Source organism: Zalophus californianus, chromosome 9 (assembly GCF_009762305.2).
Source record: "Zalophus californianus isolate mZalCal1 chromosome 9, mZalCal1.pri.v2, whole genome shotgun sequence".
Taxonomy (NCBI): domain Eukaryota; kingdom Metazoa; phylum Chordata; class Mammalia; order Carnivora; family Otariidae; genus Zalophus; species Zalophus californianus.
Genome location: NC_045603.1, coordinates 92169871 through 92193102, shown reverse-complemented (window position 1 = coordinate 92193102; position 23232 = coordinate 92169871). Strand labels below are relative to the sequence as shown.

At 40.4% G+C, this 23232-nt stretch overlaps 1 protein-coding gene across 1 annotated transcript in view; it reads right to left on the bottom strand.

Annotated features, from left to right (window-relative positions):
* Positions 1 to 23232, bottom strand: part of GRIN2B (glutamate ionotropic receptor NMDA type subunit 2B) — a 410126-nt gene that overhangs the window by 284448 nt on the left and 102446 nt on the right. Inside the window, exon 3 of the mRNA XM_027593634.1 lies at positions 1157 to 1585. Within this exon, the coding sequence (XP_027449435.1) occupies positions 1157 to 1567 (411 nt within the window). The 5' untranslated portion in view covers positions 1568 to 1585. The remainder of the gene's footprint in view (positions 1 to 1156; positions 1586 to 23232) is intronic.

Below are 23232 nucleotides of genomic sequence, written 5' to 3'. Positions count from 1 at the left end.
CGCACGTCCTTTAAGTACAGAACTACAGACAGTTTTGAAAGTGATGGTAAGAAGTAGAAGATGACAAAGCAAAGATAGAGACCATTTAAAAAATCCAAAGTGATGAGAGGCAATAAATCCTGCACTTGTGGTGAAATGAATCATTCTAAGATATGAATAACCGCAAAGGACAACGCCTATGTGAGAAGCGCTGTACCTAAGCAATGAGCAATAATCAATAAAGCAAGGAGAAAGAAAGCTCTGAATAAGTAAAAAATGGAAAAACAAAACAGAACCACAAACAAAACACCTTCTGCAACTAGAGAATAAGCATCACTGTCAGATGCTAATTAGCTTGTCAGAGAACAGTTAACCTCACGTTAACGTAGAAGTCTACGATTTCTTTGAGGCCATAAAGCTGCAGTGCTCAACTTTAATCACATACTAGATTCATGTGGGAAGCTTTCAAGAAGCCAGCCGTCCAGGCTGCACTGCAGGCCAACAATCAGAATCTCTGGGCATGGGACCCAGGCATCAGGAGTGTTGAAAGCTCCTCAAGTGATCCAATGTGCAACCAAGGTTAAGAACCATTGCCTTCAAATCTAAGCGTGGAGAAAATGCAGCTGCTACTGGTTCCATGGATTAAAATCCATTCCAATGTGTAGATCCCCGTGTGACACGCACAGACACCTTAGCAGTAAGTACTTCCCTATGACATTTGTATCTGCAAGGAGACAAATAATCTGCCTCAAGGGATTTTTTCTTTTTATAGTCTTGAAGCTGGCATGGGGCGGGGGGAGTAGAATATGTGTTTCCAAAAAAGAATATAGCACGCCTTACTTTAAAGGTTTAAAGGAGCTATGCACACACATATTTGAAGAGAATGTATCACAGGAACTATAAGCTTCAACATCTCTTAGTCATTTTAGTGAATCCATTTACAAACAAATGGACACACACACCTGTTCAAGACTATAGGCGCTCTGAATACCTGTACCTTTTCCTCCCCTTCATCTCCAAAGGAAGGGACTGATCCCTGATCCATCTACTTACTCAGAGCATTCTGGTTACTTTCCATCTTTCATCATCCAGTTTTACATAAAAACACATGTGTCATTCAGTTCTCAATACAAACCACGCCCACCCCCAAGTTCTCCTCCCTGTAGCCCTCCTTTACCTTATCTGCCATTATCATTGAGGAGCCTCCGTGGATGCCCAGGATGGGAGTGAGAGTCTGGGCTGAAATGAAGTCAAGGATCTGGGCAATGGCCTCCTGATCTGTGTCATCAGCAAACACCACGCCCTGGATCTTCCGGTCAGACATGAGATCACAGATGCGGGTGATGATGCTCTTTGGGTCAGTCTCATTCATGGCTACCAACTCCACACGGGGTACCACGGAGAGATGGTGGAAATCATCTTTCTCGTGGGCATCCTTGATGGCCACCTCGTCGGAAGTGCCCACGAGGATGACAGCAATGCCAATGCTGGGGGGGCTCTTCTGAGAACGAGCTCTGCTGCCTGACACGGCCAGGACAGCCAACACCAACCAGAACTTGGGAGAACAGCACTCTGCTCTGGGCTTCATCTTCAACTCGTCGACTCCCTGAAAACACAAAGAGAGAGTGGTTAAATTATGACTCTACTGCATGACCTATCTTTGAAGGGGCTGGATACTGCAAGTCAAGGGCCTTATCTCCTTTCACTGATCATCAGCCCAACGTCTATCTTCAAGCCTAGTCCCTGATCCCTCGTGTCTGCTCATCAGAATGGGAGAAAGAAAACGAAACTTTCAAAAACATCAGGAATCCTTAAGCAAGACAATAAAAGCTATTGCTATGGCCATCAACGGCAAACAGAGGCAAAGGAGGAACAGAGGATGCAAGTGGTCCAGGCAGTCATGCCAAGGGGTGGTCCCTCTGGTGCTGTGTGATCCCTGGCACTTCTGCCACAACCCAGCCTTGAATCGCTCTCGGGCCAAGGGAATGGCAGAGACCAGGCAAATGAACTGCAAAATGGACTCAGCAGAGGCTAGGAACAAAACATGGTCTGGATAGGCCACCTATAGGGAGCTAAAGAAACATAAGCCCCTTTACTTTGTGCTCACCTCAAAGAGGACAAGAGCCTGAAAAATTCTTCAGCAACTCTTTTAGTAACTGACTTTTACTACTACCGGACAACAACAACAACAACAACAAAACACCATAAACCAATATGTAGACAGTACTTTAAAAAACATCTCAATTGATCTTGACAATAACCCAACAGGGGAAAAAATAAGAAAGATATTATTATTCCCCTTTTATAGATATTAAAGCTAAGGCTCAAAGAAGCTAAGAAGTCCAACACTGTGAACCAATTAAGTGAAACAGACATGAATCCAGATCTTCTGGTTTTTAGGTCAATTTACATTTCATTGCACTACACCACACTGCCTCTCACATTGTCAGTCGTTACAAGGAATAGGATTTTTGGTTTTTGTTTTTAATTAGGCTCAAATTCATGACCGTGAGATCAAGACCTGAGCTGAGAACAAGAGTCAGACGCCCAACCGACTCACCACCCAGAGACCCCTATAAGGAATAGTTTTATTGTGATTTGTTATATATCAAAGTATGGTGATGTGGACAAATACTATTGATATCCGTAGTAATGTTAGAGCCACGTTAGAAAAATTTTCCATGGCATCCTATAGCAACGACTTCCTTGAGATGACTGACTCCGTGTTTGCACATAATTCACCACCTTTTACCTACAACACACTCCTGCATTTTGCTTCCCCATATGCCCCTAAATCTTACACTATGCACCAGACTGAGGACACAGCTCCCTACAGAGCTTGGTCATTTCTCTTTACATTTCTAGCCATTCTCCAATAGAACTGATCCTGCTTATGTTGTTTTGACTTGTTTTAAATAATCATTTATGGCACACCTGTTATACTCTGTGCACTGTGTTAGGCATTTCCTTATATGCGATCTCTTCAGTCCTCATAGAAACCCTATAAATTAGTCACCTTTATCCCCATTTCTCAAATGGAGAAAATGAAGCTCAAAACAGTTATGTAATTTTCCCAAGGTGGGTGATATTATAATACCAGCGTGCCAATATGTAAACATAGCATTTTTGTTCTCCAAGGAAATATTCTACAAACTGTACCCAAAATCAGAGGCAGGGATTTTCATTCTTCTACAAAGATCAAGGATGAAAGTGCTACTTAATATCTCTTACTTGCCTGAAAGAAAAGGTAAGATAGGGATTTAAAAACTTTGAGAGTTTGAGAGTTCAACTAACAAAAAGAAAACAATGAGGATATTGAAAAGAAAGATAAGGAAGCATTCAGTCTGAAGAGACTGACTGCAAAGGGCATTAAGGATTCAGGAGTGAGAGGCTGGGGACATTTTGTGGCTGAAGAAGCACAAAATCCAATCCAGTTCTTGGCAGAAAACACTTTGGAACTCTCGCTGTGGTGCTCATTCTTCCACACTGCCAAGAAGGAGAGCTATATTGATCGTCTTGTCTATTGCTTATGAATAAGACGAGTAGCTCAGTGGTTCAACCCTGAGCACAGTTCACTCCTGACAGTCTTCTGGTCTCTGTGAGCCCTGGAAACCCAGGCCGATGAACTGTATCCAACCTAGCAAGAGGCCCAGGGCCTGTGTTCCCCATCCTGGAGCTTAAAGCAAAGTGGTGCTGTATGGGGGTGAGCAGCACTGAACATTCAGGGGAAGACAGATAGGTTGAGCACCTCAAAGAGCTGTTGGCAAAATAATAATTATAAGAATAATCTGTTCAATTTCAGAGACTGCCTCTCAGGAAGAACCAAAAGATTTCAAATTTGGCAAAACCGAGGCCAACTTCATTCCAATGAGATTCTGATCCTACACTGACAAGTCCCTAAATCAGATTCCTTCACGTTGAAAAGTGGTCCACCCTGCCATGACAGTTTATTAACTTTAATGCACACTACACTCTCCCACTTTGATGTTTTATTTGCTCTTTTTAAACTATCTCTTGTGTTCCTCTATTTCTTCTCATACAATATATTAGACTTTGTTATGCAATGGCTAGTTGTGACACCCAAAGAATAGAATCTGGTTTTACAGAGTGTCTCTTTTATACTCAGGATAGAGCAGAGCACTTTACAAAGCAATACATTAAGGCAGATACCAGCAACACAGGGGCCGTGAGACAAACAGAGAAGCTGCTTTGAATACAAACTCAATTTCACACATTAGTAGGGGGTCAGTTGAGAGAAAGCATGCTGTCCAAGGTAAGCTAATTGCTTTTGCTCCCTTCCACAGACAGACCACAGTTAGTCTTGATGTGGCTGCTTGATGCAGCTTTGCCGCCAACCCTCCCCTGGACTTCACTCTCCCTTGGTAGAACTGAGCACTGTTGCCTTTGGGCTCTCACGAGAGCCTGCATGTATCGACCTAAATACCTGCTTATTATAATCATATGATTATGTGACTGCCTCTCTTAACTAGTTGGTATTCTCCTTGCAGGCAGGGGCTCTTAGGCTCAGTCAGCATTTATGGAGCTCCTACTCCCTGGCAAACATTGTTCTTGGTGTGGGGGATTCAAGAGGCACAGGCTCTACCCTCCACAGTCTAAGAGAAAATATACATAAAGAAGACCTCTTCTCATTTCTATTTGCATGCTTGGGATCTAGCGGGGCCTAACATACCACAGGCAAAGACTCCATAAATATAAGCCACTGAGTTTCTACCATTATAAAATTGTCAATATTTGACCATTTTTACCTATAACAGTAGCCTATTTTACATATTATGTACTTAGAGTAACATTTTGCCTATAATTTACCATATGCCAGACTCTATTATTGCCAGGTAATTTTCCTGTATTATTAAATCACATATAAACATTTTAAGTCATAATTCTTCCCTATATTATAAAGAAGGAACCTGATCTTCTGAGAGGTTATAAGTAAATGACAAAGTTCACGCAACTAATAAGGGGTGGTATTAAAATTTGTCTATCCCCCAAACCCTTGCTCTTTCCTTTCTCCTACCTCTCAATATAATAAGAGTATATGAATAAATGAGTACATGAATAAATGAATGAATGAATGAACAAAATCACCAACCAAAACCCAATTGCATTTTGATACCAGGTCCGCATTAACTAAGTCCCTGAGGATGAACAAGTCGCCCAATCACTGTCACCATTTCCTCGGCAGGGAAATCAGGATATATGCCCAACCTAAATACCTGAAAGAGTTCTTATGAGGATCAAATGACAGAATGTATGTGGAAGTGCTTTGAAGAATATAAAGTACTCTATAGATGCAAAGGATGTTACCTTTAAGCTTCTACAGAAGTTGTTCAAGGAGACTAGCTATTTGTGAAAGCAAAAAGTCAGCATGTGGGAGATGGTAAGAGAAAGGCAGACCAAGGCTGAGAGGAATATTAAGAGGAATGTCATGGGGGGCAAGACATATTAGCTCCCTGACCGATACAACATGCTTCAGGTTAGCAGCAAGCTCAGCTTGCTTACTTGGCTGCACTTGGCTTACCAGTCAAGTGCAGCAGAATTCAAGAGTCATTCAGGCCAAGGTCAGTAATGGCAATCAGGGGAGCTCGGCACCCCCAGACCATGCTGCCCAGAATTCGGGCACCAGGGTGCACAAGCAGAACCAACAGCAAAGCGGCAGGATTGGAGACATGACTGCCCACTTCCTGGTCCTCTGCCTCCTTGAAGCACAAGCTGAGTGGTCATCAGATGTCCGGCAAGCAGAAGACCACAGCAGCTGAGGTTCATCATGCCTCCAGCTGGTACAGGGTCACTACAGCAGGAACCAGTCCACACTTGGCCCACACTGGCTCCAAGGGAAGACACATCTGAGTGAGGATCTGAGCCAATCCTGTCCTCAAAGAAAACTGATCCTGGGGCAACACCAACGGGAAGGATAAAATGTGATTTAATAAATGATTAACTCAAATTTTCCAAGCACCATCCTATAATGCAGTCAGGACCATGCTGTTTGGAGTGAACCAGTTAAGGAGACTGTGATTAGAATATGACATGCAGTGAGAGAAATGAAGATTAAAAGTGCCAGAACTAGGACACCCAGGTGGCTCAGTCGGTTGGGCGTCTGCCTTCGGCTCAGGCCATGATCCCAGGGTCCTGGGATCGAGTCCCACATCTGGCTCCCTGCTTGGTGCGGAGTCTGCTTCTCCTTCTCCCTCTGCTGCTCTCACTGCTTGTGCTCTCTCTCCATCTCTTTGTCAAATAAATAAATAAAATCTTTAAAGAAAAAAAAAAGTGCCAGAACTATACATCAGGTCCAGTTTCCCAAGCTACCAATAAAAATAGGCCTTAAAATTCCTAACATTAGAGAGTGTGGGGAAACAAGGAGTCTCATGCAGTGTAAGTCAAGTGAAGTATAAATGAATATAACCTTCTTGGAGGTTGGGATATCTATCAAAATTTTAATATCAAGATAAAATAAAGTCCATATGTGAAAACATTAAAAGTGACAATGAGAGATGTCACATACTGGTACCAAGAAGTTACAATAATCATAAACATACCTGAATCTTAACATCTAGGCTTAACATGTGTGAAGTATGAACTAAAATACCTGGGGAGAAACAGATAAATCCAACAGACAAAATATAAGCAATGACATAAATGATCAAATAAAACAAAGCCGGAGGGGCGCCTGGGTGGCTCAGTTGCTTAGGTATCCAACTCTTGATTTTTGGCTCAGGTCATGATCTCAGGGTCGTGAGATCAAACCCTGAATCAGGCCCTCCCCTTGGCACGGAGTCTGCTTAAGATTCTCTCTCTCTCTCTCTCCTTCTGCCCCTCTCCCAGCCCCTCCCCCACCTCTCTCTCTCTCTCAAAAAGAAAAAACAAAAACAAAGCCTGAGTAATAAGCCTGTACTAGTTCAGAGATCCAGATATACATGTACAATAGAGAATACATATTCTTTCGAAGTACATGGAAATTATTAAATTTACAAAACTGCCTCAATAAATTCCAAAGAATCAACATGAAACAATGGCCATTTTTCTATAATGTGACTAAATTACAAGTGAACTTTTAAAGATAACTAAAAAAAATCACATATCCAAACACTTTTTTAAAATTACCAAGTAACTCTAAAGTGAAGGGAAAGATTAAAAGAAACTAAAAAACTCTTTGAACAGAGTAACAATGGAAACATTAAATATCAAAATTTCTAGTGCACAACTAAAACAGTTTACAGAGAAGTTTATAACTTTAAGAATATTTACAATAAAACAGAAAATGAAAAATAATTAATAATCACCTGAGTCAACCTTAGGGAGAAATTAAATAATAAAGATAAAAGCATAAATTAATGAAACACAAGCTAAATAAAAGAAAAAACAAAACCAAAAGCTGATTCTTTAAAAGACTACCACAGACAAAGTTCTGACAAGACCAATCACGGAAAATAGAGAGAAAATGTAAATTAAATTGACAATGGAAAAGGGAAGAATAACAACGTGTGTGTGTGTGTACATATATATTATTTATATGATGGAAATTTTAAAATAATAAAAGTATATTATGAAAATGAATTGCTTTTAAACGTAATGTATAAATATCTAATAAAAAAGCAAAACAAGTTTCAAGAAAATATAGAAAACTTAAATATAATAATAACCATTAAAAAAATAAAATGGTTATCAAAGTCCCCCAGGTCTAATTCACCAAAACCAGTCCACCACCTATGCACCCCACCTTTGCCAAAATAAGAGCAAAACAGGCATGCATGGTTTTATAGATGAGGCCTACCACACTTTTTTTTTTTTACAATTTTATTTATTTATTTTAGAGAGAGAGTGAGCGAGCAAGGAAAGGAGCCAGGGTCGAGAGGGAGAGAGAGAATCCCAAATACACCACACGCTGAGCATGGAGCCTTACTGGGGGCTTGACCTCACAACACTGAGATCATGACCTGAGCCAAAATCAAAAGTTGGAAGCTTAACTGACTGAGCCACCCAGATGCCCAGAGGCATACCAAACTTCTAAGTAAGAAGTGGAGAGTTGAACAAAATAGAAAAACAAGGGAAGTTTAGTTCTAAATCTAGGTAATTAAAGTACAAGAAAAGATTATTATAGGTCCCTTTCATTTATGAACATAAAGACAAAAAAAAATCCCAAAGAAAATATTAGCTAAACAAAAAAATAGTATATTTTAAAAATAATAATAATCATAATCAAGTGTGGTTTACACCAGGAATGTAAGGATGGCTTAACTTCAGAACATAAATCAAAATAATTTACCACCTTAATGGATTAAGGGAAATATTTACATGAATATCTCAAAAAAAAAATGATGGAAACACATTTGATTAAGGGAAACACTTATTTATGATATAAATGTTAGTGTATGTTTTTAAAAAATTCTTTGATAATAGGAAATGAAGAAGATCATCAGTCTTTACCTGGTACAAGAATATACTAAAGACGTTTGATCACATTCGTTTTGGCATTCAGAAAAAGGCAAGGTTAGTGCTAGCTATCACTACTACTGGAAATTCTGGTACTAAAAGAAGTCAAGAAAACAAAAGGTTTTTTTTTTTTAAGATTTATTGATTTTAGAGAGAAGGAGAGAGAGAGTGTGTGGGGTAGGGGCAGAAGGAGAGGGAGAGAGAGACTCTCAAGCAGATTCCCCATTGCGCGCGGAGCCCAACCCGGGGCTCGATCTCATGACTCCAAGATCATGACCCCAGCCGAAACCAACCGAGCCACCCGGGCACCCTGAAAACAAAAGTTTTGAAGAATGGGAAGGAAAGGAAAAAAAAAAAACTAGCATTTTATGAAGATATGATGATTATTTACACAGGAACTCCAACAGAATTTAAAAACTATTATTTTTAACATGGGTAGGGTGTGATTGCTAGATAAACAATACTCTTAGCAAACAACAATAGCTCTCTTTTAACCAACTAGAAAATATGGTAGTCGTAACAGCAAAAGCAACTCTAAATTATTTAGGAATTAACAAAGAATACATAAGACCTCTGCAGAGAACATTTGAAACTATATTAAAGGGTATGAAAAAAGGCTTGAACAATGTAATCATATACCTCATTCATGGATGTGATCACAATATTACAGAGTTCTATTTTCTCCCGAATTAATCTATAACTTCAAGTCAATCCCATCAAAATAACAGTAGGATTTTTTAAGGAATTTTATTAACTTATTCTAAAATGTATATGGAAGATAAAGGTACGGAAAGAACTAATTAATTAAGCAGGACGTCCTTATCTGAGCCAATAATAAAAGTGTGCCATGAACTGAGAAGTATGATTAACTCAACTCTGCAGAAGAGCTCCAAAATAAAAATTTTAATTAACATAAATTAAATTTAAGTTCCAAGTCAATTTTGAGTTTTATTTCCTAAATTCAAATTTAAAGGAGCAGAGAAAATGCTGAACCAAAAAGGTACTTTTGACTCAGAATGCTTAGCTTAGGCAATAAATGCGTTCACCAACCATCTGACGCAGAAAGTGTGAGTATCACAGATGTCAAACATGTACTATCTAATGCCATTCTGAAATACAAAGCTAATATCTATTTCTAGCAAATGAATTACAATGCCCTCTATATATTCAGGGCACTTGTAAACCCAATTTCAATCCTCCAAATGCATTTAGGGTCTGCTAAATATCAACTAAACATCATCTGAATCTGTAGAAATAACATAAAAGGCACAAATCTTTGATTTCGGTTGACTGAGAAGCGAAAACTTCTCTCTGCATTGTTACTCCCTCTGCAGTGTTGTTCCCCTCAGTCTCACACTATTACCATCAGCCATTACACTCTTAGAGCTTCTGAACTCTATTGCCCCTGCTCTTTCTTCGGAAAGGAACACAGTAAGAAATCCTGGTAGTTTGGGAGGTGGGGGCAGGTGCTGAGACTCTGTGCTCATGAAACCAGTGATGAAAGAATTCTACCTAGACATCCTGTGAGCAAAATGACTCCATTTCTAATGTAGTGACCGGCAGGGCAATAAACAGTGCTCCCTGGTCCTGTTAACATATTTACTTATCTAAAGACACTCTTGTGCGGAACCAACGCCCAAATCTGTTTCAACATACTGTAGCCACAACAAATATAGAAAATCAAAGAAAACAGGGACTTAGTTAAATTGCTGCTGGGAAAGTGTTTAATCAGAGAAGAGCAAGACAGACGAGAAGGAAAAGATACAGGTAAACCCTTGATGCGGCAGATGAACCATTAAGTCCTCCCTACACAATGCAGGCAAGAATGCCCTTCCAAAGACCACCAGTCCCTTCAACCCCTACAAGAAGACGTCCTCATCACCGCAAAGGGCTAATGTGGCATTGAATTCCTTGGCAGAGAAATTTTCTTTCTTAGGACTTCTGCTGAATAAGAGCCTTCTTGGTCTTATTCGGTCCAAGCTGACCTCCCATCTGAGCACCTTCCTTGTCCTACAACACTTCCAATGGCTAAATCCAGGCTTTTCGATCTGAGCTGTTCTTTCCTGCTTTCTGTACAAAGCAGAAGGATTGTTTCTACTATCACCCAAGTTCTTAACACAAGGGTTGTACAGATAACTAATAAAGGATTATAAATCACTTTCTATGTGTGCATTTTAATAGAAATGTGTAATACAAACGTAGATGATTTTCTGTACTCTTACCAGCAACAGTTCATTCATGGGCTTTTTTTTTCCCCTTTAATATTCTGCAGGATCAGACACCAAAATTGTTCAAAGTTTCTCTTCTAACATCTGCACATGGTTCTTAATTATAATTAATTTATATGCCTCCAAGGACAGTGTGGGCAGCCCTGCTGAAATCCAAACGTTTTGAAACCTGATTCTGATTACTACCATTTGGCAGCCGATTAGGGCAATTGCATGTATTGGTTTAACAGCAAAATAGCATTTTCAAGTGTTAATAAAAATTATTGGCTTGTCACTGACTATTAAAGGGGTGCGGGATGAGCAGTGCAAATGGGTGACGGATGATAAAAAGAAGCACAGGAAGAGCGCAGCAGGAAAATCTCAACTGGGAAGGAGGTCCAAGAAAGATAACGGGAGGGCAGTCATGAGCCAGGGATGGGGCCGGGGAGACTAGACCTATAGACACTTACCGAGAAAACACTGGTGTTCTCAGATGCAGAGAAACAACTGTGCTAACATATATCTAAAATTTCGGTGTTGAAAAAGGCCATGTCCAAGTCCCCCAAGATGACCTGCTCTGCTGCCTCAGTATATTCCAAGCCACTATAACCCTCAACAAAACCTCTACTGTAAACCCCAGTCCAGCCCAACAACAAGAATCATGCTATGTCGTGCCGGAAAGAAGAAAAGCTGCGGAGTTGAGTACACGTGATTTACGTTTACTCCTAACTTGCTCTGCAATCTTGGATCGGTTTTCTTTACCTCTCTGACCCTCAGCTCCCTCATCTGTAAAACGTGAGACTCGTCACTGCTTCCACAGGATTCCGGTGAAGACTGACTGATTTGACAAATGTTTATTGAATGTTTTCTATGTGCCCGATAATGTGCTACACAATGAGATGTAACACTGAATGTGATACAATCTATAAGGAGCCTTCAGTATCGTGGCCAAAACAGACAAAAAGACAGGAAATTACAAGTACGATGTGACAAGAGCTATAACAGAGCACGCCCAGTGCACCATAGAAGGCCACCTAATTCTGCCTGGGAGATCAGAAAGAAACAATACACTGAAATTGCAAAAATAACAAAATATACGGGACGCCTGGGTGGTGCATTTGGTTGAACATCCAGCTCTTGACTTCAGCTCAAGTCATGATCTCAGGGTCATGGGATCCAGCCCCACCGTCTTGCTCCGCGCTCGGGAGATGGGGGAGTCTGCTGGAGATTCTCTCTCCCTCTCCCTTTGCCCTTCCCTGCCGCTCACACACTCGTGTTCGCTCTCTCTCTCTCAAATAAATCTTTAAAAATTATATAACAAAATATTAGTTAGAAGGGTATTATGATACAGTGAAGAAAGCAAGCCAATGATATTTGCCACTGAAATTTACATCCACAGAAGTGTGTTCGAATCCCATGGAACTTTGCTTTAAGTGACACTATACATATAGAGTTCATTTCTAGTGCTTCATAGAACTGCACTTAATTCTTGGTATTATTTTTGACTTCTTAAGGGCTGTACTAAAATGAAAGAATGTCCTACCTTCCTGTTAAAATCTAATTATGTATGCTTTAGAATTTTCTAAGACAGCTGTCCCTTGGATCCCGTAAATGTGAATTTTGCTATAATAACTGCTAATAAAATGATACTGACACAGTGCAGGAAAAAAGATCTAGAAGTCAAAGAGATCCAGAATTGAAATTTGGATTTGACACCTTGTGGGGAGGGGAGGCAATAACTTAAATTACCCAGACATCATTTTCTTCATTATAAAATAGGGATGATTGTCCTCACCTCACAGAGTTGTTGTGAATATTAAACGATTTACTTGAAAGCATCCAGCAAAGAGCAGGTACCTGACATTTATTCATTGAATGTGAATATACTCTGTTCAGAAGGAGATAAGGAGTTTCTTTTGCCTCAGATTACTTAGAAAGGAGTCTCTCTCTCCCATCACCCTCTCTAGCTTTCATACAATTTCCACTGACCTTAGAAATGGGTTGTTTTAAAACGTTAGTCTAACCTCACACTTATGAGAATGTCAGAGTGATATCTCAAGCATCAATATCAAGTGCTAGCAAGTTTCAGAATGTATGTGGGACTCTCATACATTGCTGGTGGTTATGAAAATGGTGTACTCACTCTGGAAGACTGTTTTTATGATTCGTATAATGTTGAACAAGTTTACCATACAGACTGGCACTCCCTTTTATTTATCTAACTATTTATCTAACTAACTTGAAAGCTTTTACTCTACAAAACACTGCATGCAACTGTATAGAGAACACCTTTTCACAGTTGTCAAAACTAGAAACCATCTAAATATCTTTCAATGGATTGGTACATCAAATATGGTACAAATAATAGGACATTACCCAGTGATGAAGAGAACTATTGAGGCCCACAGCAACATGGGTGAATCTCAAGGGCAAAATGGTGACTAAATAGAGTCAGTTTTAAAATGTTGTATCTGGCATAATTCCATGTATATAACATTCTCAAAAAGATAAAAACTACATCAATGGAGAACATATCAATGGTTGTCATATGTCAAAACGTATTAGGGTTTGGGGACGGTGAGGCTAAAAAAGGGCAGCAAGAGGGAGTTCTAGTATCTTAATTGTGGTGATGAATCCAAACAAGTGTTTTAAAAATCACAGGCCTGTATATCCAAAAAAAAGTCAGTTTTACTGTACATTAATTTAGAAAGTCAAATGATATTATTAAAATTGTTTTTTTTTAAAAACTAGTCTATAAGCAATAACCTGATATCCAATATAAACAATATTTAAGGTAGGTTTTAAATCCTCGAACCAGGCAGCACTTACTTCCCCCTTCTCCCCCTCCAGCCAGCAAACCACCACCAAATTTTATGCAAAGTAATATGACAACTTCAATTACATCAAAACACTAATTTCTTATCCTTAGAATCCACATCTTCACTCACCAACAGTGATACTCCCTGCATGGAGTATAGGAAAGGCAAACCCAATTCTGGGTTTACTCTAGTTAGTAAGGCACCTTTCTAGCAAAGCCTAATGAAGTGAGAACAAGGATTACATCTGTGTTCCTTGTCTATCTCTTGTACTTAGCAGAGTGCCTGGCATATGGCAGGTGCTCAATAAACATTTATTGATGACTATTCATGAATGAACCAATGGATGAGTACCTAAGAATACCAATAATGAATTGCCTGTCTCCATCAATACTGACGTAGAAACGAAGGCACTGTTTTAGGTCTTTCATTCCCCAAGGGTTATAACATGAAGGAAAATACTACAAACATCAATACCATTTCCAATTTCTAGATATCATATAGGAATCCTAGGTCAATATTGTTAGCTGATAACTGCTTATATACCTGAGTGTTTATTTGCATATGTACATATCTATGGGAATCAATGCCTATATGAGTGATTTATGCATATGTACATAATTAGTCCTCTTGCCCTTGGCCTCTGAGTTCTAAGATGATTCTGCCGATGAAAGATGGCAGCTATACATGATCCAGCCTTCACGCCAAGCTTTGATTTAAACCAAGATGCCAAGGCCATAAAAGACTTCACAAAGAGCAGAGTAGCAGGGCCAGAATCAATAGGGAACAAAAACTACACAATTTGAGTGGGCTGGCTATTAGGCCAACTCCAGATGCACTCATATATTCCTTAATATAAAATGCCAGTTTTATTACCGCCTTCCATACACATATCTGTTAAGCACACAACCAATTATAACTGAGCTCTGACCTCGTTTAAATCCCTCTAACAACACATGTGGAATTGAGCATCTACTCAGAGAATTAATCCTAAGTTGAAACATGACTCTAATTTCCCTTGCCCTTCCTTCCTCTCTTCCCCTTCCTCTCAAATTACTCTGTAAGTATGATGAGTAGAAGGGACACAGAACTGAGGATCACCAAATCTCAGGCTCGGTAACAATTCTGCCACCAACCAGTCACGTGACTGAGAAAGAATTACTCAACCGCTCTGTGGCTCTATTTCTTTGTCAAGGAAGATGGACTGGTTGTTCTTAAAGTCTCTTCTGGCTTTAAAAATTTGTAAATCCCCCAATCGTCCATTTTCCCCTCAAGCTCAATTGCTCTGCTCTGAGCCCTGGGAGACAGACCTATGTGAAGCACATCGATGCGCTTCCTCATCCTCTGGCTTCTAGTTTGGTTTGGTTTTACCAATAGAGAGCACACGCAGGAGCCCTACGGGGACAAGACGACCAGAATTAGGGCATTTACGGTTCATGCTTCCCTCCCTGAGGGTCCACTGTGGGTTGGCTGTATCACTTGACTAAAGGTCACAGCTTCCATAAAATGACCCTCTCCACATGGCTCTCTTCACACAGCACCCCCTGCAGATTCCAGAAATTGCTCCCATTTTCCTCTTCTGGGACTGACTACAGGTGGTGGGAACTACACCAAGTTGCATCTAGCTCTGGGATACTGTACTACTTCTCGTAGTTTCTGTGCACCATCCACACCTTGGTAAACAGTCCTTTTTCCAAACTCACTTCAAACTAAACCGATTCAAGGTGTCATCTGTTTCCTGCTCTAATCATAAATAACACAGATTCCTCCTGCATTCCACAAGAACGCCTAGGTGCCTCTCTGAGTTTCAAAATAGCAAAAGCGGGACCTGAATTCGACCACCACCACCCACCCCTAGAATAAAGTACTGCCTCTCTTGATCAAGCTTCCTGCTTATCCTCAGGTTCTGGTTAGCAGCATCAGAAGCAGCAAAGCTGTGGAAGTGCCTAGCCCTCTGCAAAGAATGGATGAACATCTGTCGACTATTTCAAGAAAACAGCCTTCAGAAGTGAACATTTTGAAAGTGAGGAATGTAAAAAAAAAAAAAAATCGGGAATCAGAAAAGCACACGAAACAATTATCAGAATGACTACAAAGCACAGTCCAGAGAAAGGCAGAGCATTTTCATGAAGGAAAATGTGGTCATTAAATGGGACTTCACACTGCTGAAGAAACAGACTTGTTAATGAAACCCTAACTTCCTTTTTCTTTTTCTCTTTGATTTGGTTGGAATCTGCAGCAAGAAAAAAATTGGATTTTAGAATCAATTTTCCCTGACAAATTATGAGCCAAAGTATAAACCAAGAAATACAGCAACACAAGAAAACACAAAGGTGATACTTCAAGTCAATATGTGACAGTTCACTTGGCATTTTTTTCTTAATATGCAGAAATTAAAGTGGAAGAATGAGAAGATGTCTGTGAATCGTTGCTGTAACCATAATAATATAGTCGCAATTTGGTCACCCTTCAAATTCTATATTGTTTTGAAAAAGCACATAGCCACTGTCTCTGAACCTGGCATTTTTATACTGTTGGAACAGCATGTACATCAGGCCTGAATTACCGTGTCCGCCATCACCATGGAAATGGCAGGGCAGGGACAATTGGCACGGCCTGCACTCCTTCCCATGCCCCTCGGAAGCCAAACAGAGCTCCTCCCTGACTCAACTCCATTACGAGCCATGCTGGAATCCACGGGCAGAGATCTGTATGTCCAGATACAAGGTGTGCACTCGGGGTATCTCTGACTTTCCAATTTTAAATCAGATTGTGATATATGAGATTACAGAGGCTTCTGTGGTATACATGCAAGTTGAATCGTTCTGCTATCTTCCATTACATCTCAATAAAACTGGAGCAAATTAGAATTTGAGAGCAAAATCTTGATCTACAACTTCACACCAGAGCTCCTATCCCTTTCTCCTCAAAAACCCAATGAATCAACAAATCCTTGTTGAGGCCCGTTGTGTGAATCACAGTGTGGTGTTCCAGGGAGTCTAGCCCTGGCATCTGCCCACAAGGACACGCTCTCGGGCACGGAGACAAGACACACCCGGCCCCCCAGCCCTGGACTGACCCATGGCACGAAAGTGAGCAGAGAGAGACTGCTCTGGGGTTGAGTCCCGAAGACAACTCCTCTGGAAGCAGCTCTGGGAGGATGTAAGGTGAGGAGGACGCGGGCTTGAGTGAAGGCACCCAAAGGAGGGGACATAAGGTGGGAAAGCAGGGAGGCCCCAGCTCATCAGGGCTGAGCAACAGCATGGCCTGGCCAGCAGCTAGAGTCCATGGAAAGGGCAGGCTGGGGATAAAGCTGAAGAGATCCGCAGAGGAAGGTGGGTGGTCAGCGAAGGCACTTAGACACCTGCTGCCAGAGCGGCAACAAAAGGAGATACAAGGGGCGCCTGGGTGGCTCAGCAGTTAAGCGTCTGCCTTCAGCTCAGGTCATGATCCCAGGGTCCTGGGATCGAGCCCCACGTCAGGCTCCCTGCTCTGCGGGGAGCCTGCGTCTCCCTCTGCCCCTCCCCTTGCTTGTGCTCTCTCTCTCTCTCTCTCTCTCTCTCGCTGTCTCTCAAATAAATTAAAAAAAAAGGGGGGGGGAGATACAAGAACAGGAGGGGAAGGAACAGACCTCCATCACTACATCCAGTTCATTCTCAACTTCCAAGGCGAAAGAAACTGCAGCTGCCTTGGAGAGCTGTTTGGGAAATCAACTGGGCTGGCTGACTACAGCACCGAAAGTCCTCGTTGGCCTCCCCATAATAGTGCCACGGTTAGCAGTTAAGACCCCAATTTCATGATGATTAAGAAACCGGAGCACTTATGAAATACCATACACTGAAGTGTTTCTGATCGAAAGAGTATTCATGGAAACAGTCCTCTTCTCTGCGGTAGATGCAAAGCTAAATATGGCGACCCAGGGCTACTGCCCGGACCGTCCTTGGACTCCAGACTCCTCTTTCCCCTCATCTCCATCCTGAGGCTACTTCCTCAGCTCTTCTGTGTGTTCCGGTCACTTGCTCCTTCAGCCTCACTGAAACTCTCAAGGAAACCCACAGCCTCACTGAAACCCTTCATCTTCAGGCCGCCCTTGTGTAGTTTTCGGCTTCTCTCCGGCCTCCCTGTGGCTGATGAATGAGTGCGCGTGTGAGAAAGACTATCTCGGCTTCACTCCTTCTGTCTTTCCTACTCCATCTTCTTCATCTCATTCCTCACCTTCCTTCTCAAATATTTTCTCTTTTTCTTCACATTTCCTTTTCTGCAGTTCTTTCTCAGGGCCTTCACCCTTTGATCCACGTCGTTTGATTAAAACTACCTTGACACAAGTCACTAGTCATGTGTGCGTGAACAATTCTAGTCACCTCCTTTTTTCTGCTGTTCTACTTGTCCCTGGCTGTGTTGACAAGATTTATCATTCGCTTCTTCCCCATTTCGCCATCCCTCCTGTCGCCTGCCCTTTCTGCATCTCCTTGGTCGGCTCACCCCTGGTGGCCTCTTGCTCTGCTCTTACTTTATCTGGCCCACTCCTTCCTTCCTCACCTTGTCTCTCTAGAGGGCTTCATTTCCACCCAGAATTTTACCACGACCCTCCGGTGTCCCCTTCCCCAACCCAGCCTCTGACTCAAATCTTACTCATTCCTAAACTACAAAGAAAGGTCTAGTTTTACACGTGTATCCATCTGTTTAGTAACGGGCCTCACTTCAAGGTTAACACGTCTGAAACGTTTTCACAGCTCTCCACATGCCCTTGTCCCTTTTTCTTTGTCTAATTTATACTCAGGTCTAAGTCAAGCCCTCAGTTTTAGCACCAAATTCTTCCTTCATCACTTAATGCAATGTCCTAATGTTTTCATACAACCATCCTTTCCTTCTTCTCACACTCCACATTAAAATAGCCCCACTGGAATCCCTTTCTTCTACTTGCAAAACTACGTTTTTTTATCTTTAAACCCTGACATCTTTCCTATTCTCCTCTTCCCTTCAGAATCTACTTAAAGATACAGCAATATAGCCTGAAGGAACACAACTGATCCAGTTGGGGCTCCACAGAGTTTAATGAAAGGAGCTGCTAAGCCTTTACCCTTGCACCTAATTAATCATTCATGCCTTGAAATTCACTCATTCTTCCACGAGTCATATGATTGTTCATTCCCACACCAATTCTCCAAATTTCCATCTGTCTCCTCGAGAGTCAACATGGCTCTCTCTTACACAAATTTCTCTAGGAGATAGATGAAGAAATAATGCAGAGCTTGACTAGTTATATATGACACAAAGAGTATGTGTCACATTTGCCAAGAGGAAGGGGACAGAGTGGGTGGCTTATCAAGAGCATTTTCCCAGGAGATCTGTACTTCAGAGGAAATGGACAAGCTCTGGTGGGGGATGTGTGAGAGCAGGGAGGGGGCTGAGCAAAAACATCAAGAAGCTCCCTGGGATTGGTATGGACCAGAGAATAAGTATAAGGCACCAAAGCAGGAAATCCTAGCTAATCCAGGAGAAGAAAGAACAGCCAAGTAAGTCATAATGACAAACAATTTTTTTTTTCAAAATTGGCAAATATGGTCTATTTTTTTTAAGAGGCAATGAGAAATAGTGGGAAAAGCCCTGGATTCGAATATGACTTACTATGTGACCTTAAGCCCATCACTTGGCCTCACTGAACCTCAGAGAAGTAGCTCATCTCCAAAACATGAACAACAATGTCTACTTCGCAGGGTTGTGAGACTTACCCAAGAAAACAGGTATGGATGTAGCTTACAAATTGAAAGGTACTATGCGAATGTGTAGGTTCGGTATTACTAAATGGTACTGACAAATAAATTATTCATTCATATATACACCAGCATGTAAGTTTTAACTAATAAAACTTTTTTTTGGTCAACTATACTGAGGTATAAGTTGCACACATTAAAATTTGCCCTTTCAGGGGGTGCCTGGGTGGCTCAGTCAGTTAAGCATCTGACTCCTGATTTTGGCTCAGGTCATGATCTCAGGGTAGTGAGATCAAGCCCCTCGTGGGGCTCCAAGCTCACCAAGGAGTCTGCTTGAGATTCTCTCCAATAAATAAATGAATCTCTTTTTTCAATTTTAAGATTGATTTATTTACTAGAGCCCAGTCAGGGATCAATCGCATGACCCCGAGATCATGACCTGGGCTAAAACCAAGAGTCAGATGTTCAACCGATGAGCCACTTAGGTGTCCCAAATAAATAAGTCTTCAAAAAAAAAAAAAAAAAACTTTGCCCTTTCAGGTCTACAGTTCTGTAAGTTTTGACAAACTATGCCGTATGTAACCACCATCATAATTCAGGCATAGAATATTACCATCACCCAAAACGTTCCCAGTGCCTCCTTGCAATTAATCCCTTCTGCCCTCTCCCACCCCTGGCAACCACTGATCTGATTGCTGTCCCTATAATTTTGTCTTTTCCAGAATATACTGTACATGGAACCACCATACTCTATGCAGCCTTTCAAATCTGACCTCCTTCACTTGAAATAATGGCTTTTGAGATTCCTCAATATTGTTGCAAGGATCAGCACTTTGTCCTTTTAATTGGCAAGTGATACTGTTTTGTATGGATGTACTGCAATATGTTTATCTATTCGTTGTTGATGGACATTTAGGGTGTTTCCACTTTTGATGATTATGAATAAAGCTGCTGTAGCATTCACACGAAGTTCTCCTTGGAAACACATGTTTTCATTTCTCTTAAGAGGGTACCTGGGGATGGGAATGCTGAGCTATACGATAAGAGTAATTTTAACTTTTAAATTGCCAGATTTTTCCAAAGTGGCTATACCATTTTGCATCCCCACCAGCAGTTCTTCCATATTTTTACCAACACTTGGCCTTATGGCTTCCTTCCTTCCTTCCTTCCTTCCTTCCTTCTCCTTTCCTTTTTTCTTTTTTTCAAACTTCATCCATCCTACTGGATGGTTAGTGTATCTCATTGCAGTTTTGATACGAATTTCCCACCAGCTAATGACATTAGGATCTTTTCAAGTGCTTATTTGCCATCAGTATCTCTATGTTGGTAAAGTGTCTTTTGCCCATTTTTTAATTGGGTTGTTTGTCTTACTGTTGAGTTGTAAGGTTTCTTTATATATTCTAGACACACGATATTTATATATGTATTTTGTACATATTTTATTCCACTCTGTGGCTTATTTTATCATTTCCTTAACAATGCCTTTCAAAGAACAGAAGTTTTTATTGTTAATGAGCCTAATTTACCGATTTTTTCTTTTATGAAAAGAAAACGCTCTTTGTATACCTAGGTAATCTTTCCCTAAACCAAAGACACAAAAATTTTTCTCCCAAAGACACAAATATTTTTAAAGATTTTATTTAGAGAGAGCGAGAGGCAGAGCACAAGTGGAGGGGGAGGGGCAGAGAAAGAGGGAGAAGCGGACTCCCTGCTGAGTGGGACTCAATCCCAGGACCCTGGGATCATGACCTGAGCCGAAAGCAGATGCCTAACCCACTAAGCCACAGAGGTGCCTCAGTTTCATATTTTATAGTGATAGTTCTGTGATACATTCTCAGTTAATTTTTCACATAGCATGTGGTTCTCTTTTTTGGTCAAAAATAAACAGGCCTGTACCTCGGAAACAAATAATACATCATATGTTAAAAAAAAAAAAAAAAGAAGATGGTAAGAAGGGAAAAATGAAGGGGGGGAAATCGGAGGGGGAGACTAACCATGAGAGACTGTGGACTCTGAGAAACAAACTGAGGGTTCTAGAGGGGAGGGGGTTGGGGGGTATGGGTTAGCCCGGTGATGGGTATTAAAGAGGGCACGTTCTGCATGGAGCACTGGGTGTTATGCACAAACAATGAATCATGGAACACTACATCCAAAACTAATGGTGTAATGTATGGTGATTAACATAACATTATAAAATAAAATTAAAAAAATAAAAATATAAATAAATTGACTATATATGTGTGGGTCCAACTCTGAACTCTCTTCAGCCTGGCTGATCTTTATGTCTATTCTTATGACAATACGACATTATCTTGATTACTGTTGCTTTGTAGCAAGCCTTATAATCAAACAATATATGTCCTCCAACGTTATCCTTTTATTCAAATTGTTCTGCCTTCTTTTGCTTTTCAGTATAAATATTAGAATCAGCTGTCAATTTCTACAAAAAGCTTGCTGGGATTTCTATTGAGCTTGTGTTGGGTCTATACAAAAATTTGAGAACTGACATCTCACTATTGAGTCAGATATTTTACAAAATTTAGCCCTAAAAATCTCTCTTTTTTTGGATTGAAAGACGATTATAGGAAGAGTAACCAAAAGAAATTAGGGATTTCTTTTCCTTTTTTTGAGGTATAATTGACATACAACATTAGTTTTAGGTATACAACATAGTGATTCAGTATTTGTGTATGAATATGTTTTTGATGTCATAAATTTATTTTTATATTTCAATTCCTAATTGTTTATTGATAGCATATATAAGTACAATTAATTTTTGTATATTGACATTGTGCCCTGTGACCTCACTAAGCTTCCTTATTCATTTTAGTAGTGGTTTGTTTTTGTTTTTTTGGTTTTTTTTTTTGTATATTCTTTGCTACCATCTACATAAATGATCACAAATAGAGAGTTTTATTTTTTTCCTTTCACCTCTTTTTCTACTTTCATTACACTGGCTAGGACCTCCAATACAATTTTTCACAGGAGAAGTACAGGGAACATCTTGTTTTGTTCCTAATCTTAGAGGTAGAGCATTTAGTCTTTCAGCATTAAGTAGGATATTACTTGTAGGGCTTTTGTGGATGTCTTTTTTCAGGTTAAGGAAGGTCCCTTCTATTTCTAGTTTGATGAAATCTTTTAGTTGTGAATATGTATATATAATCAGGTTTTATACTTTTGTTGTTGGTTTGTTTTACTGAAAATATTTTTTCCACCTTTGCTTCAAGATTCCTTCTATGAGCTTGGCTGCTCATAGAGACTTGAGAGAAAGGAGAAGTGCATTTAAATTAGCACCTGTGGTGGGTTACTTTGGCCAGAGTCTGTGAGACTGACTAAAAGGATAATAGAAAGTAAGCAGCCACCCAAGGAGGTTACAGCTATTCACGTAGGAGATAATTGGGCCATAAAAAAAAATTGCTCGAGAGGAGGTAATAGATCTGAAATTGGTGAAGAGTAAAATGCCATAAGATGTGGAGAAGGTGGGAGTCTAAAACTGTATTAAAATTGTCCTCTACACCAACATTTGGGGAAGAAGTCAGCAATGGGGGACAATTTTGGAAGTAAGTTCTGTGTGTTTTATACCAATTTCCAAGGGTCAGCACTACGAGTTGTAGAAAATCTGGTAGACAATGAAAGATAAATACCAAACCACAGAAAAAGAGTAATCAGGGGCAGAAAAAAAAAAAAAAGACTTAAGTGTCAACTAAATGAAGATGAAATCTCTCTCTAAATTCTGCTGCCTCCTAAGGAGTCTGGGAAGCACCGGTAACAAAATCTAAAGGAAAGCTTAACTAGACTTTTTATATTCTCACAGGAATCCACCAAACTTCCTAAAGTTTAAGCAAGAGTCTCAGAAACTGATTTTCGAAATACAATTTGTTCAAAAGACAAGAGTATTCATGCACAGAGGGAAAAAAGTAGATAGTTTATATTAGAGAACTCATATCAAATGCAGTGTTCCTCCAAACACGATCTGCAGGCAACTTGCCTCAGAAACACTTGAGCACTTGGCAACATCTGCAGATATGCAGGCCTAACCCCAGAAAAAGTGATGCAGAATCTCTG